The sequence below is a fragment of the Limanda limanda genome, chromosome 17, assembly GCF_963576545.1.
Source record: "Limanda limanda chromosome 17, fLimLim1.1, whole genome shotgun sequence".
Classification (NCBI taxonomy): domain Eukaryota; kingdom Metazoa; phylum Chordata; class Actinopteri; order Pleuronectiformes; family Pleuronectidae; genus Limanda; species Limanda limanda.
The window spans coordinates 7,596,193-7,611,832 of record NC_083652.1 but is presented as its reverse complement, the minus strand read 5'-3'; the positions used below and the strand labels follow the sequence as shown (position 1 = coordinate 7,611,832).

The 15,640-nt window shown below is 40.9% G+C and overlaps 2 protein-coding genes across 2 annotated transcripts; one reads left to right on the top strand and one right to left on the bottom strand.

The window, feature by feature from the left end:
* Window positions 1-4,423: 4,423 nt before the first annotated feature.
* On the bottom strand, window positions 4,424-6,929 carry LOC133022739 (migration and invasion enhancer 1-like). The gene is made up of 4 exons (XM_061089627.1): window positions 6,814-6,929; window positions 5,711-5,808; window positions 5,476-5,552; window positions 4,424-5,376 (listed from the first exon to the last, which is right to left on the bottom strand). Exons 1-4 carry the CDS (start codon window positions 6,840-6,842, stop codon window positions 5,293-5,295), a joined length of 288 nt encoding a protein of 95 aa, XP_060945610.1. The 5' UTR covers window positions 6,843-6,929; the 3' UTR covers window positions 4,424-5,292.
* Window positions 6,930-8,910: 1,981 nt separating this feature from the next.
* On the top strand, window positions 8,911-14,880 carry LOC133022506 (GTPase IMAP family member 8-like). The gene is made up of 5 exons (XM_061089312.1): window positions 8,911-8,935; window positions 10,005-10,685; window positions 11,874-12,578; window positions 12,752-13,384; window positions 14,156-14,880. Exons 1-5 carry the CDS (start codon window positions 8,911-8,913, stop codon window positions 14,878-14,880), a joined length of 2,769 nt encoding a protein of 922 aa, XP_060945295.1.
* Window positions 14,881-15,640: the final 760 nt, after the last annotated feature.

Genomic DNA, 15,640 nt, shown 5'->3' with positions numbered 1-15,640 from the left:
TTAACGAGTTATGAAACAACAGATATTGACTGAGAAAAACCAAAGAATCCTGCAAACTCTACATCGCATGTTCTCAGGTTTAACCCATTTCCCTATGTTTTCTCAGTCTACGTTTTTACTATGTTGTTCTTCCTTTATAGTCTTCATTCATATGTGTTATCAGTAGGGAATCTACAGGCTTTGCTCCACATTGTTTATAGTTGTATATTTATAGGAATATTTTTCTCACTTCCTTAACATTGTGAGATGTTTTTTGTTGATTACTCAGAAAAAAATTAATGAATTCTGTATGTGTGGAAACTGATATTTATGAGTGTGTGCAGTTTGGTGCAGATCCAAATCCACATCAAATAAAAATCTGAATCTAGTGAACGTAAATGTGGTTTCATAAGGGGACTGTTGGGCCTTGGTGGAGATATGCGCCGGCTTCTAGTTAGAGACTATTGATAATTTTATTAAATGTGAAATCCACTCCAATTTAATCTCAAATCATGACCCTGGAACCAAGAATGTAATTTTGTTGTGGATGTGAGACACAGGATTGTCCGGAATCAATTGCTGCGCATATTGAAAAAAAAAAATAAGCTCAGCTGACCGAAGGACTATGTTTCGCTCATAATACTTGAGGAAAAAACAACTTAAAAGCTACTTAGTGATGTCCTCAAAGTGTCGGCCAGTCATGTCTTCACTATGCAGATCTTGTGCGCACACGATAAACATCTTTTTCACACAAGATAATAACTTGTGTGTCAGTATGTGTAGAATGAAGTCTAATGGACTCTAATCGCAGACAAAAGCCTCCATTTTGCCTCTCCCGTCAAACACATTATTTCTGATAATTGATTTCAACAGCCAAAAGGCCATATCACTGAGTGGGACAAATTAGGCCCCCATTGTGGTTATATACACATTTGCCTGTTACAGCATTGTCTTTAAATCTGTGCAACACTTGTGTTCCATGGATATGTATATGTAATTTCAGTTGCAGTCCCTACAGAGCCAGAGGGGAACTAAAGGAAGCAATAGGCTATGTAATGGAATGTCATGGCTAGTGAGGGAACGTTCCTTATTTCTCACACATTAGGAAATGACACAGTGACTACAGGAAAAATGCAGCGATGTCTCTCGACGGCAACGGCTGCTCAAAAAATAAATAAGCAGTGTTCTCATCTGCCACATTCAAAGATACTTTACCAACTGAAATTCATGAATTTCCATGATTTCATTTATGAAATTGAAACACTTACCCTTTTTAATAAGCTACTTCAGTTTCAGAGTTCGTTACAGTCAATTTTTTAAACTGGCCAAGTGTATTTCAAGTGTTCTCTACCAGCGGTATAGAAAGTGATGGGGGGAATTACACTTGAAAAGGTTTTGCTGTTAAACTATAGTTACATCTGCCAAGGCTAGTCCCCACAGACTACGTTTGTGTTTCCTTTTCATTTGCTTGTTTGATTGTTCGTCAGCAGGATTATGCAAAAACTACTCAACAGATTTCCGTGGAACTTAGAGGAAGGATAGGACATGGGCAAAGAAAGAGTTCCTTAAATTTTGGCTTAGATTTAGCCGAAGGTCCAGGATTTTTCACTTCCTTGAAATTCATTCATTTTCACCAATTTCTCAGGAAATATTTGATGGGCCATAGTGAGGGAATTAGGAGACTGATATCTATGAGTGTTTGCAGTTTGGTTTAAGGGCACTGTTGGGCCTTTGCAGGGGATTGCAATCTACTGCGGGCCATAGCTTGAAATGTAACATGTAACAATGTTATATATTTTAAGCATGACTAAACATCCTTTCATAGATTGTAACAATAGAAAAACAAGACTAAGATAAATGTTTCAGTCATGGTTGCAGCCCAGTAAGGTTGTCCATAGACAAAGCAGTCCTGTGAGTTAAATCCATGTGCAGCTGAGGCTCATGAGAAAGGCGTTTGTTTATTACCGACATTTAAGACCTGTATTTTCTCACAAACCTTGACCTGGAGCTGATTCTGGTGGAAATGAGTTTATCAACTCTATTAGTCTTTATCTTAAAGGTGTCTGAAACTGAATGATTTTTACCAAACTTTGTGGAAAATTTAGATATTTAAAAACATCCCCAAATCGTTAACCCCTAATTGTCCACATACAAAATACACACACCCGACTGTGAGAGACATTGGGCCCCAGCTAAAAACACTGGCACACCACTGTTATCACCAGGAGTGGAAGCTATCTGCTGTGTCCATGTGTCTCAGCATACAGTGTACTGACACTCCCAGTCTCCATAGCTTCTGAGTAATCTTTAGTTTTAAACATATAATATGAGAAATATAAAGGAATAAAATAAACATAGTGGATATAATGTTATACATAATGCAACTTAATCTTTAAATTGACAAAGCTTTTCATGAATTAAGTGACCAGGAATGGAAGAATATAATATAAAATCAGCTGTATGTGGAGTAGAAAGTGCAGCAAGAATAAAATAAATAGCAATTGAGGAGAAAATCTCATTGGTTACAATGCACCGTGAACTGCTGGCCTCTCTGGTTGATATTTCTGCTGAGTCATTTTAAATGTCAGCCGACCAATCACAAACCACCAAATTCACATGGCCTCAGTGCATCTAATTACGATTGACCCATTCACCGGATGATCTAATACTTATAACATTAAATCAGATCAGATTTTAAAAAAGGAAACTGTGATATCAAAGTGATCTTAACTAGTTACAGATATTAAATACTGAATATTTGTTTGTTTCGGTATTAACCTCCTTACGAATAGAAAGCTAAAGAGCAGCTTCAGTCACAGAGCACATTCGACCTCGCTGTGTCAGGGAGCCGCACAGGATGACCTCCCCAAGCCTGTGAGCACTGGACAAAATGAATAATTCCTCTGCACTGTAAACGTAACCTTTGCAATGTGCCAACTGTACATTAGACGATCACAGTACTTACCTTGTATTTGTAGGTTACATTTTCGGCTGCGTTTCTTTGTTAGTCAGCAAAATTACGCAAAAAACACTCAAATGATTTCCATGAAATGATTTAGCAAGTGGGGAATGACCCAAGGAACAACCTGTTAAATGGAAAAGGATCTTGATGAAAGTAACAGTCATATTTTGTGAACTAATATTTATGAGTGTGTATAATTTGATGAAGATACAAATACAAATGATGGATATAGTGAATTTAAATGGTTACATATTTTAAAAATTTTTAAAATTAGGTTTTGTTTTTAACACCTACTCCTGTGACAAACTACTTTATTAATCCCCAATTAGGATAAATAAAGTGATCCATCTAATTAACATGCAGCTAAATCATCACTGGCCCAGTCAGTCTTAGATGTGACATAATAATGTGTGATAATGATAATAAAAAAATGGAGATCTGGTGTACGTGGTCTATCAATTTAAATATAAATCTAGAAGGTTAGACTTAAAACACCTTTTCAAAGGCAAAGAAGGTTACGAACCTCTTACTGGAGGAGGAGTAACTTGATGAGCTCTATCAGGATTTCAACAAGCAGGCTGCTTTATCACCAAGAGCCAGAGGCAGCACCAAAGACCCACCTACAACACAACATGCCATCTACCAACAAGTAGTAACCACTTCATGTCATATCAGCAAAATGGAACGTTAATTTGAACTTGAATTACAACTAAAGCAAGAGCGCAAACACGTCTCTTCTGATTAACTATATGTATGCATGTGTACATTTTTAAGTAAAGTTGTGTCATTTTGGCGAGATGACATAAGTGGTTCTTTTTTTCCACTTCAGCAATCTAGTTTTTTGCTCAGTGGTCTTTGTGTCAATGTGACTTGATATACAGATAAGCAAAAATTATCTTTTACCATGTCCTCCGTGGAGATAACATCAAGTTATCTTCTGGCTAGAGGACAAACATTAGTCACGTTCTTGTTATCTGAAGAGTAATTAAATGCTACAACAAACAATTTATGCAAAAGCAGCCTCAAGGGTTGTGGTCGTCCCCGTCCCCGTCCCCCCCTCCAGACCAGTGGACTCTTATCTCTACTTGACCACAGTGTCACTCACTAGCCCCCCTGGAGTTCGGCAATATACAGAAGGCGGGAGTCTCCGTTGAATTTGGCGCCCCTTAGTGTCAACAATGTGGTAAGCAACATACTGCATGACTGACTGGAGCAGAGCAGTTGTGTCTCCTGATCACGAAAAAGCTCAGCATGATTGACCATAACATCTATATTGTTTTATAAAAAGCAGGTGGTTTCCAAAAACAAATGTACCTGGATTAATTGGCAGTTGCTGGCCAACATTACCAAGAGACTCATTATGAAACAACTGATGCCACCCGGAGGAACAGCAAAACATCACCACACAAACAGATAGGAATGTCCCTTAGGATCTTTGTGTAATACATCGAGACATCATGAAAAAGAGACCAAACAACTAGATAAAGAAACAACCATTACCTTTATTGAAATTGTACAGTTTGGACATCAGAGTTAACAGAGGAGGAGGATTTGTGGAAAACAAGCAGACATCTCAGTATGATCTGACAGACCAGTGGGTGGTGGTCTTCAGAAGCACTGCAGAGGATTGCTCGAGTTCCTGACCAAGTTCAATAAACAGGAGCTTAACTTTTTAAAAAATGGGCAAACAGTGGCAGCACTACAAGTGAGGATTTGAATGTTTGACCCTGTAAGCTTAATTTTTTCGTTTTACATCAAATTGGAGTTGCTTCTCTGTTCACAACCTGTACAGTAAACTGATCTGGAATCATTTTCAACTCACATTAACAGATAGTCCTCATCGAGTGATGCAGTGAATGAGACAGTCTCCCTTTATGCTTAAATATTAAGTGCAGCTACTTTGTACTGTACTTGCATTCACTGAAAAATTGTTACTTGCATGTGAGATCAATGAAAAAATAAAAATAGAAATAAAAGAATAGGCAGTCTGAGTATGTTAGGCAATAAGGCTGTGGTCAAATAAATGTGAGCTCCCTCCAACTCTTCATCTCCCTGTCTCTGTTTCTATAAAAGAAAGCACTACCAGGAATGGGTTCATCAAACCATAACCCTTAAAAGGTGAGGCCACGGCAATCATTAACAGCCTGGAGCACAACAACAGGAACAGAGAGGGGAGACAAAAGTCAGATCAGAGTTCGCTGATCAGCATCAGAGAATGTAGCCAGCAGCAATAGTGCATTTTTGTGGAGTTTGTACTAAACAGCGTTTTATGGTTTAGGTTGGGCTACGCCAGAGGTGGTATTGGCAGTTTGCTGTGGCACTGGCCTGTCTCTGTGCTGCAGAGGGAGGTTTTACATGATGACACATGGTGGGCGGCTTTTGGTGATCTTCTGCATAGGTTTGCCGTCATGGGCATTCTGGATTACACCCATGATCTGTGGAAGAGAGAGAGAGAAAAAAAATAAAAATCAATAGTTCTTTATTGCTGTGATTCATATTTTCTGGGAAGTCGGTGTGGTTGTTGAGTTACTCACATCATCCTCATACGGGAAGCCACTAGTCTCAATTTTGGAGAAGATTAGCTGCCCATTGACCACAATCTCAAAGCTGCCTGAGAAACAAAAGACAAAAGGGAGATTCCATCAGTTGCCAGATCTCTGGAGTCGTCGTGGCACGAGCAGTACGTGCCTTCACATAAAAGTCAGGACATGCAGAACAAATCGTGCATTCCAGTCGATTGCTTGCTCTTTCAGGTCACATGACACTTACCTCTTCTTCCCACGAAGCTCGACACGTCCGCATCAGGAAACTCAGCCTTGACAACCGCGGCGAGATCCTTATAGCGGGGTTCGTACCCTCATGAGCCGCTAAAGAAAAAAAGGTTTTAAAAAACAGTTAGCAGCACAGTCGCTAGCCAACGAGTCTAGCATTTTTTTTTAAACATTTATGAAAACACAAAGCCACGCATGTACATGTGACTATAGCTCCGTGAGTCAGAACAAGCCACAAGACCGACAGAGGAAGGGACAAGGTTATGAAAGATGTTATCAGAGCACAGAATCCACTGATTACACTGAAGTAATAACAAGCAGTAAAGTGCTGATTAATATCTGTTTGTTGCTTCATTGGATATTGACACTAGTGTGTGACTGTCAGCCCAAATGGGATTCTGGTCATTTACCTATGCGATGGAATCATGCACTAATGGTTTGAAGAATTTGAATATACAAAAAGTTTGTTCATATGATAAACTGAGCCAATGTCACTTAATAGGATGTGATCTCTTCATTAAAATAAGCTTAGTTCAATTTTGGTTGGTATCGTATCCCTGTTAGGAGAGAGGAGAACAGAGGGAGAGGAGAAGAGTGTCAGACAGACTGAGGAGGAAGAGGAGATTTAAAGAAGAGTGTCAGACGGACTGAGGAGGAAGAGGAGAGGTAAAGAAGAGTTTCAGACAGACTGACGAGGAAGAGGAGAATTAAAGAAGAGTGTCAGCAAGACACAACCTAAAGTGTTCAGGCATGTAATCCACCAGGGCTCGTATCTTCTATTCTTTCTTTCCTGGAGCTGAAGAGATAAACAACGAGGTGGCACTCGAACCCAATAGGACACATTCTACTGGGAGCATCGTTCCCACACCTGACACCAGTCTTGTAGTCGAACACCGTGTCTCACAGATCCAATTTATCGTACTCTGCAATATCAGGTGAAAGCTTGCGTTTCCTCTGTGGTTATCACCAGTTAGCAGCTAAAGCTAAGCTTAGCTGCGAGCTAACGCTGCTAACCGAGGCTAATCTCCAGCCTTTAGCCGTCAATGAACATGAGTCATGAGTCAACAGAAGGGACAGAAATAAAACACAAGTCATACGAACCAGTATTCAACTCGTATCGTCAACGCCATCGTTTGTGGTCAGTCGGCTCAGTCACCAGTGCGGAGATAGGTCAGTTCCGGTGCGTTCGCTGCCTTTGTAAAGCTGAGCCGCAGAGCTGGGCGGGGTTAGTGAAGGAGAGGAGACATCCCCTCAAAGCAGCTGACCTCGGTCACACCGAAACTAAACAGATTCTCCTCCATTGTTATGTAAGGTGCACGCCTCATCCAGATTGAGTTGACAGACGTGTTTTCCAGTGAACACCTCATCTGATCTCCGGAGGGCAGTGGTGATTCTTTGGTTCACGTCATGGTGAGGGCTGTGTGTTTCATAAACACAAATTTGAAACCACATCATTTATAATATACTGAGTTTCCACTCTCACAGCTTCCATGTTGTGTTGCTCACAAGGTATTCCAGGATGAAACACAATATTTATGGGGGACATGTTCTTAATTTAATTAGATTTGTACCTTTTAAATGTTAATGAACTGCAGATATGTTCCTGACATTTTCCGGAGGGCCTCTAGAAGTGTGAACGAAACTATCTGAGTGAGCCCATGTCAGAATACCACGGGAACATGTTTGAGCGTGTAAATAACATTGATGACACGTAAAGGAAGCACAAAATAAATAAATAATCAAACCTACAATGAATCTAAAATAAAACCCTTATATCTCAGGATGATGAAAAGAGTAGAAGATACCATAGAAGAAAGACAACAAGATTCAGGAGCCTGTGGTGCTACGAGCCAACAGCGAATTTATATCATGTGTTGTCAACTCCATTCTCTAAAACTACAACCAGTGCCTTCAACCCAGCTGCTGAAAAAAGATCACCGGCTTGAGGACCTGCAATCCTAAATATTGGTTATTTATCATTTGGATCCTCCAGCCCAGCTTTAAAACGACCGTGGTTATGCAAGTGGTTAAAAGTCGCATGACCTGACTCTAACCCTCCTTTCTTTCATAAGTGCGAGAGCAAGGTGAATTTCAGCAGCTTTCAGCCAGCCTCTAATATAACAGTTTTCTCTCCGAACCTTTTTAATCAACCTTCACATTCCACCTCTGTACTTCTCTCACATGAGTGTAGCTTTGTGTTCCATGGATCACTGCCAAGTGAGACCAATTGGAAAACCAATTTAACGTCACTGGCCGGGCTCACGTGTGCTTGAAGTTTCATTCCACTGAAAGGAATTATTGTGTTTCCTGCAATAATGCTACATCAGTAATTTATGAAATACGGAATACCCCTGGGCTCTGTTAAAGGCCCTCTGCTTTTCTGTCTCTTGACCCCCTTCTGCTGTCTTCCTCCATGATCAGATGCCTCCTTAATGTTTACAATGTATAATTTTTATCATATCGTCCAAACTGCAAATCTACTTTATTGCTCTGCCATGCACACAGACATCTATTGTGTTGCTTGCATGCTTTTAGAAATGATATTTGCCTGGGTAATAGGTTTCCTCAAATAAAGGTCAGATCAGACAATCAAATCTTGTGTCTGTGTTGATCATTGGCTCTTTCATGTGAGAGAACTCACACCTCTTCTTTCCAAGAACCCTGACGCATGTGCACCAGTACACTTACCCTTCACAACCTGGGCTAGATCCTGATAGTGAGCTCCGGTTCAAAAGCAACATTTTTGCTATTCACAAAACGACCTCTAGGCCCTGCTCTTATTTATCATAGTGTGATTATTTTTCCTTGTGGCCCTCAGACACGCTCGAGACATGTCCAGTGACCTCTCGTCCAATGCCAGCTGGGATTACCAGTTGCAGCCCAAAGGAAAATAAATTGTACTCTTTAGAAATTAAGCTCTCTCTCTGACAATGGGTTGTAAATGATAAATGCTGCTCTTTATGTTTCTCTTCAGAGTGGACTATCGACTTGCTGCTGAGAGGTGTGGTTCTTCAGAGTCCACTGCTTGCGCCTGATTACTCATTTCAAACAACCTTTAGACTCATAAACCCATAAAACTCAAACTTCGGCTTCCACTCTTTCCGAAGCAGCTAGGTTTTGCTCACAAAGGAAAAGGGAACACGGATGCTACACGAGTGGAAAATAATCAAACTTTTCATAGATTAATCAGAATGTGAGATGGCAACCAGCGAGCTGTCAGCATGTAAGTTTTATTTCCTGATCTACAATAGCTGCACTATATATTATGTGTTGATTTGCAACTTATATATGTGAATGTGATTATTCTGACACTACATCGTTTTTCAATTATCTTTTTTGTGCTTTGCACACAATAGATATATGTTTCTATCATATATCTATTGTTTAGGTTTGCATTTTTTTTGATTGGCCTGTTTGCGTAACTTTATTTGAAACCATTTTTTTTTTACAATTGACAAAGCGTTAAATGTAATCAAGAGTGAAACCCATAGACGGCCGAGCTTGCTCATGCCTCATTCCAGAGATGAGAGGTGAAACGTGTTCAAGTAATACTTGAAAGTTCCGTTGCCTATTAGCATATGCAAAACTACTGAAGATACACAACTCGGATGACTGAGAACCTTCACATATATATAGTATTAAATGACATGATTTAATACACAGTTAATAGTACTGAAGCTAAAGCAACTTTAAAAAAAATAGAATTAAGAGATTATTTAATTAGATTATTTTCTCAATTAGTTGATAAACCGATTTGTATATAGATAATTAAAAGAAAGTAAAAAGGCAAGTTAATATATTTGACTTATTCACTTTTTAAACCAACGGCCCAAAATTATTTAGATTCATATAAGAAAAAGAACACAGCAAATACAGTTTTTACGTTTAAGTATTTAAGTTACAGTTTTGAATGTTGATATTTAAACCTAAAGATGTTGAATATTCACATCTCAGAAGCTAGAATCTGTGGATGTTTGGTAGTTCTGAGTTAAAAAAAATTACCTAAACAATTAATAAGAAATTGTGTTTATCATATTAGATCAATAACCCGGGAAATATTTGAGCTAAAACCAGCTAGTTTTTAAATATTTTTGATTTAATAAATTTGATTGACAAATCGATTAATTATATGACTGATTCGTGTTTCAAATGTTCTCATCGTTTGTTCATGATGTGAATGCACTTGATACAATGTTATGAGAATTTATCAATGCATTATACAAGCCATTGGATTTTAGGCAGTGAAGTTATTCTTTTCCTCCTTGTTTATTAATGTCTTTTTTCTTTTTTAGGGGATGGATGTTATACATCACAGTTAAAGATTGTCCTTCTCGGTGGCAGAAACTCTGGGAAAAGCTCTGTGGGGAACTTCCTCCTCGGAAAAGAGGAGTTTGTCACCAAAGAGAGGACCACCTGCTCCCGGAGGCTGGGCATGGTGGCCGGACGGTGGCTCACAGTGGTGGACACCCCCGGCTGGTGGTGCGACTTCAGTGCTCAGGACACATCTGAGCTGGTGAAGAGGGAGATCATAAGCAGCGTGTCTCTGTGCTCACCAGGCCCGCATGTATTTCTAATCACCATCAAGGCGAGCTCGGCCTTCACAGAGAGGCGACGGCGGGCGTTGGAGGAGCATGTGGCCCTGCTGGGTGAGGGGGTGTGGAGTCACTGCCTGGTTGTCTTCACCTGCGCTGACAGGACCAAACCCTCTGAAACAGAGGAGCGTGTACAAACAGAGGCTCTCCGCTGGCTCAGTGAGAGGTGCAGTCAGAGGAGTCACAGTGTTTACCTGAGGGATGACACTGAAGTCACAGAGCTGCTCGAGGAAATACAGAAACTCGTCAGAGGAAATGGAAACAGAGAGTTTGAAATGCAGGAGAACATTTTACAGGCGACTGCAAAGGAGAAGAGAAGAGTGGAGGACAGAGCTCAACGGAGGTTGATGAGAGTTAAAGAACATAGATCTCTCATGCAAGGTGAGATTCAAAGGTGTGTGTGTGTGTGTGTGTGTGTGTGTGTGTGTGTTTGTGTGTGTGTGTGTGTATATATGTACCCATTTAGTTTTTCATTTGCAAGTAGAGCAGAAAATTACCATGACTAGTTTATTTCAAATTTATTTTATTTTGTTTCTATCATATATCTATTGTTTAGGTATTTTTTTTACTATATACTCCAAATATGACAGTAAAAACAAGTCTAGATAAATATAGTTAAAATGTTTTCCAATACCTTGGCTATGGTACCTGTCACCAAGTCTCTATGTTCCAGAAGGTATGAACTTTAAAACATTTTTCAAAATCCATCATTTTTAAAAGCACAGGGCACTGTAGTTTTAAGCAAACATGACTGAAAGAAGAGGAAATTGTGCATTAGTCAGGGACTTCTGCTGTGAACTCAAATTTCCTGCAGCAAGATGACGCTGAGCCAAAATTCACTTTATTGCATGTGGCTAATCTGGCAGAGAATAGTTCTATACCAGTTGATACTTGTTAGTTGGAACATTTAATTGTTCGTTTTGCAATTTTTTTCACTTTATTTGTACAAACAATAGATATAAAAGCACAAAATAACGTTTTTTAAAATCGCTTACCACTAGAATAATCCATTCAAGCCACTTTAAATTTGTTAAAAGATTGAAAACATCTAAGTTACTCTTCACTGTTTCCAGGGATTTATACATTTTCATATTTGAATGTAAAACTTTTTACTTTTCAAGGAAATGCGGTCGAGCTTTAAAATCATAGTCACATGGCACTGCTTGCTTTCTTGAGTTAGATTAGAAGTTCTCATGTAAATATAAAGCTAACATAATTAGCGTAGCATAAAGCCTGGATACACAATATCTGCATACAATCAATTTCTATGGATGAAGATAGACTGAACCATGCAGCTAACCCGCTTTGCCCCCAACTAACACACTGTGGCTCCAGCTAACACGTTATGGCTCCAGCTTCATTTTGACCAAACAGAGAAATTATTCTCACTCTGTAAATCTTTCTGAAAGTGTGAAATCCTCCCTGACGACCTTGCAGCTCGTTGTTTCTTAGCCTGAAAATCATCAAATCTACAGGCTATGTAGAAAATATATTGAATATAAGTCAGAATGAACACCAGCTGCTTCAAAATCCTCCCTCTAATCTGCGTGTCCACTTTCATCCTTTCAGAGAGACTGCGACCCATCACTGACATCCGGATTGTGCTGGTGGGAGCAAAGGGTTCTGGGAAGACTTCAGCACTGAACACGATCCTGGGCAGGGACAGCACTCAGCCACTCAGGAGAACAGCTCAGTGTGCGGTTGATAAGGGTGTGGTGTTCGGGAGACATGTGACCGTGGTGGACACGCCGGGCTGGTGGATGAACTACTTCTGTAACGAGAGCACCATCTTTGACCTGAGGGAGCTGGTGCTGAGTCTGTCTCTGTGTCCTCCCGGGCCCCACGTCTTCCTGATGGTGGTACGCGTGGACAGGGCCTTCACGGAAACCTACAGGAGAGCTGCGCAGGAGCACCTCCAGCTGATCAGCGAGCACATCTGGAGTCGTGTCGTTGTGCTGCTTAGTTTCGGGGACTGGCTGGGGGGCACGACCACTGAGCATTACCTCGAGAGCGAGGGGGAGCCTCTGCGGTGGCTCGTGGAAAGATGCGGCAACAGGTATCACGTTCTGAACAATAAAACCACAGGAGATGGATTTCAAGTCAGAGAGCTGATTGGGAAGATTGAGTTGTTGCTTGCTGGGGGCGAGCAGTATTATGAAATCGAGAGGAACGTGATGGAACAGATGGAGGTGAAGATGAGAGGGGAGAATAAGAGAGCCCAGGAGAGACTAATGAAGAAGGAGAAACACAGGCAGATGGCGAAATCTCAGCTGGGTGAGTTAACTACATTTAAAAGTGATGAACAGTGTCAGCATGTCAGTTTCTCTTATTTAATACACAATATTCTATTTAGCTGTTGACATGTTCTTTGGCATATTGGATTTTTGGATGCAATTCAACCCCAATGAGTTTGTTTGGCATGTTTCTTTAAAACTTCTTTCCAACAGAAAAGCTCAACCCTCTCCCACAAATGAGGATGGTGCTCTTGGGTTGCAAGAAAACCGGCAAGAGCTCCTGCGGAAACACAATCCTGAGCAGAGAGTGCTTCCACACGGACACACAAACCACTTCCTACACTGAAAAACACGGAGAAGTCAGTGGCAAGATGGTCACGGTGCTGGACACACCAGGTGGCTTCTCTGTGACCTCTGACCTCCTCGGGGCTCCTTCATCCTGCGCTATCCTGCTGGTGGCTAACGCGAGCTGCTCCTTCACAGATGCCCACAGGGAGGACTTGGAGAAACAGCTGGAGACAGGAGGAGGCCAGATGTGGAGCAGAGCTCTGGTGCTGTTCAGCCACGGTGACTGGCTGGGCGACACCAGCATCGAGCAGCGCATCGAGAGTGAAGGAGAGCCGCTGCAGAATCTGCTTGAGAAGTGTGGGAACAGATATCATGTCCTGAATAATAAAGACCTGGGGGATGGAGCTCAGGTTAATGAGCTGATGGAGCTGATGGAGGAGATGTTGGCTGAGCAGAGGCGTGCAGCTCTTCACCGAGGTGATCACATGTGGGAAAGTGTCTCTGCGGCCTGTGGGCAGGAGCCACACAGTAAAAAAGATTTAAAGGTGTCCTGTGACTGTAAGTAAACCTAAAGGGAAATCTGTAATAACAAGCTTGTTTTAGTGCATCGGTTCCAGGGCTGGGGTTTCTTAAGGTCATAAGAGAGTCTGAGATGTCATGAGCCAATTCAGACGCTCGAAACAAACACACCTTTTGTTCCACTGTAACATTTTTATTTCTCTCTCTGAGTCGCTTTAATATCGGCGTTCTCTTCCTGAGGTAACCTCCCTTTTCCAGGCCTTGATAAATAACACAAATAGTCACTTGTCAAGCGGTTTGAAAAAGGATAATTTGATAAGAATTGAATCATTGACAAGGGGTCGAGGGATCAAGCTACTTCGTTTGAGGAGGTCACAAGACAGACAAGTCTGGAAAGTCTGATACAATGTGAATACCGAAAGACAAACCAATGGTTTCACTGTTTGATACAACACTAAATCTGACAGTGGAAATATCTAACAGTGCTTTTAATAACATGACGCAAATGCAAAAAGATTCTTCGAACTAGAATGACATTCAGTAGAATGCTAAGGCCCAACAGCCTCCTTGGCAAAGGAGAAAACTAAGGGGGAAAAATAATTTTCAAACATTTGCATTAAGTACATTCAAAAAGTCATGCCAGGTGATAGAGAGATCAAATAGGATCTACTTTACAGGTTGAACTATGAGGTAGCCCTAATTAAAAGAGAGATCAGATTCACGAAGGGTGGAGATTGTTAGTTAAAGGATAGGCTGGAATTTTTATAGCTGTCATGTGTCATCACAACAGTGTTATTATTTTCTTCACAGCGACTGAACCAGCCACTCCCACAACACAAGCACCAGGTAACCACTCAGGAGGGACAGATGCCGGGGGTCAGATAGTGGCAGTACCAGCAGGAGGCGCAAGGGGACAGAACGGATCCTCAATCCTGAGCAGAGACAGATTCATGTCCATCTTAGTCTCTATGCTCTCTGGTCAAAAAGGACTGAGATTAACTGTAAATCTGCCCATCTACTCCCCCGCTGGTGATGCTGACAGCCGCCTGAGACGTAATGGTGAAAGCCAAGTGTGTCCGTTCTCACCCGCACATCCAACTATGCTTCTGATTTTACCTGAAACTCAGAGCAGGATGCTTACAGAGGAAAATGTCTTAAGTGTACATTCTCTTGGCCATCCCGACCTGAGGGAACGGGCCCTGAGGAGGCTCACTGAGGCAGGAGGCCTGCAGTTGCTGATCGACCAATGGGGCGACAGCAGCCTGGAGGAACTGGAGGCCTTCATAGACGAGTACTTCGAGATGGTGTGGGAACAAACCATGGGGTCATGTCAGCCCACCGAGCCCGTCCCTCATGCCACGGAGCGGGACACCTTGGTCGGGGAGGTGGCAGAGGAGGAGGTGCTCTCGTCCATAGACAGGAAACTGTCCAAGCTGGAGCTCCTGGATGAGATCAGGAGCGATCTGACGACGCTGAGGGAGAGTCTGGAGCAGAACTGGAGGGTCATACAGGAACTCAGAGACAAACATGAATAAGACCCCAACAATTGATGTTGATACAGAGTACTAACATAGTACTGACTGCTATTTATTATTCAATTATCATTTCAGTTGAAGTACTGCTTGTACTTGATTCACATTAGCATTGCAAAATATATACGTAATATTGATATATTTTTATTTTATATAATAAGTTTCATCTTATTGATATTATATTATGTCAATAAGATAAAACTGTATTGAAACTGTGGAGAACCTTTTACAAGCCACCCAGCAGTGTATAAATTGTATATTATGTTATTGGAATGTATGTTGATGTATTAATGTGTAAATCATTTTGATTTTGGAGCTCGAAAAATTATTCTGAAAGGGGCCATTCTGCATAATGAGTACTATTAATATTGGCACATTAAATATATTTTATGCATATTGAATACAAGACTTTACAGATTGTATTTCTACACAGTGTTAGCTGTGCTTCATTAAATGATCTTAGAACTTCTGTGGTTTCGTTATGACATTTCTCCACAGGGGGGAGCTCTTGTATAAGAGTGGGTAGTATTATACTGATCCACCAAACTACATTAGTTTTTCTTAGAAATCTTTGGATAGACTAAATAAAGTGTGTCTTGTGGTTTGTTACAGCACCAAAGACCACACAAAAGAGAGCAAACTATTACTTCTTTTTAGAATTAATTTCCTCCAAATATGCACCATATACACAGCAATACATGAAAAAACATTGTTTTCTTTGTTGAGATTTGTTTCGTTGTTTGAATTTTGACCTATTCCTCAA

Coding starts and splice junctions, on each gene's coding strand:
- LOC133022506 (XM_061089312.1), top strand. CDS start 8,911: ATGGCAACCAGCGAGCTGTCAGCAT. Junction 8,936..10,004: donor AACCAGCGAGCTGTCAGCAT/GTAAGTTTTATT, acceptor TTTCTTTTTTAG/GGGATGGATGTTATACATCA. Junction 13,385..14,155: donor TTTAAAGGTGTCCTGTGACT/GTAAGTAAACCT, acceptor TTTTCTTCACAG/CGACTGAACCAGCCACTCCC.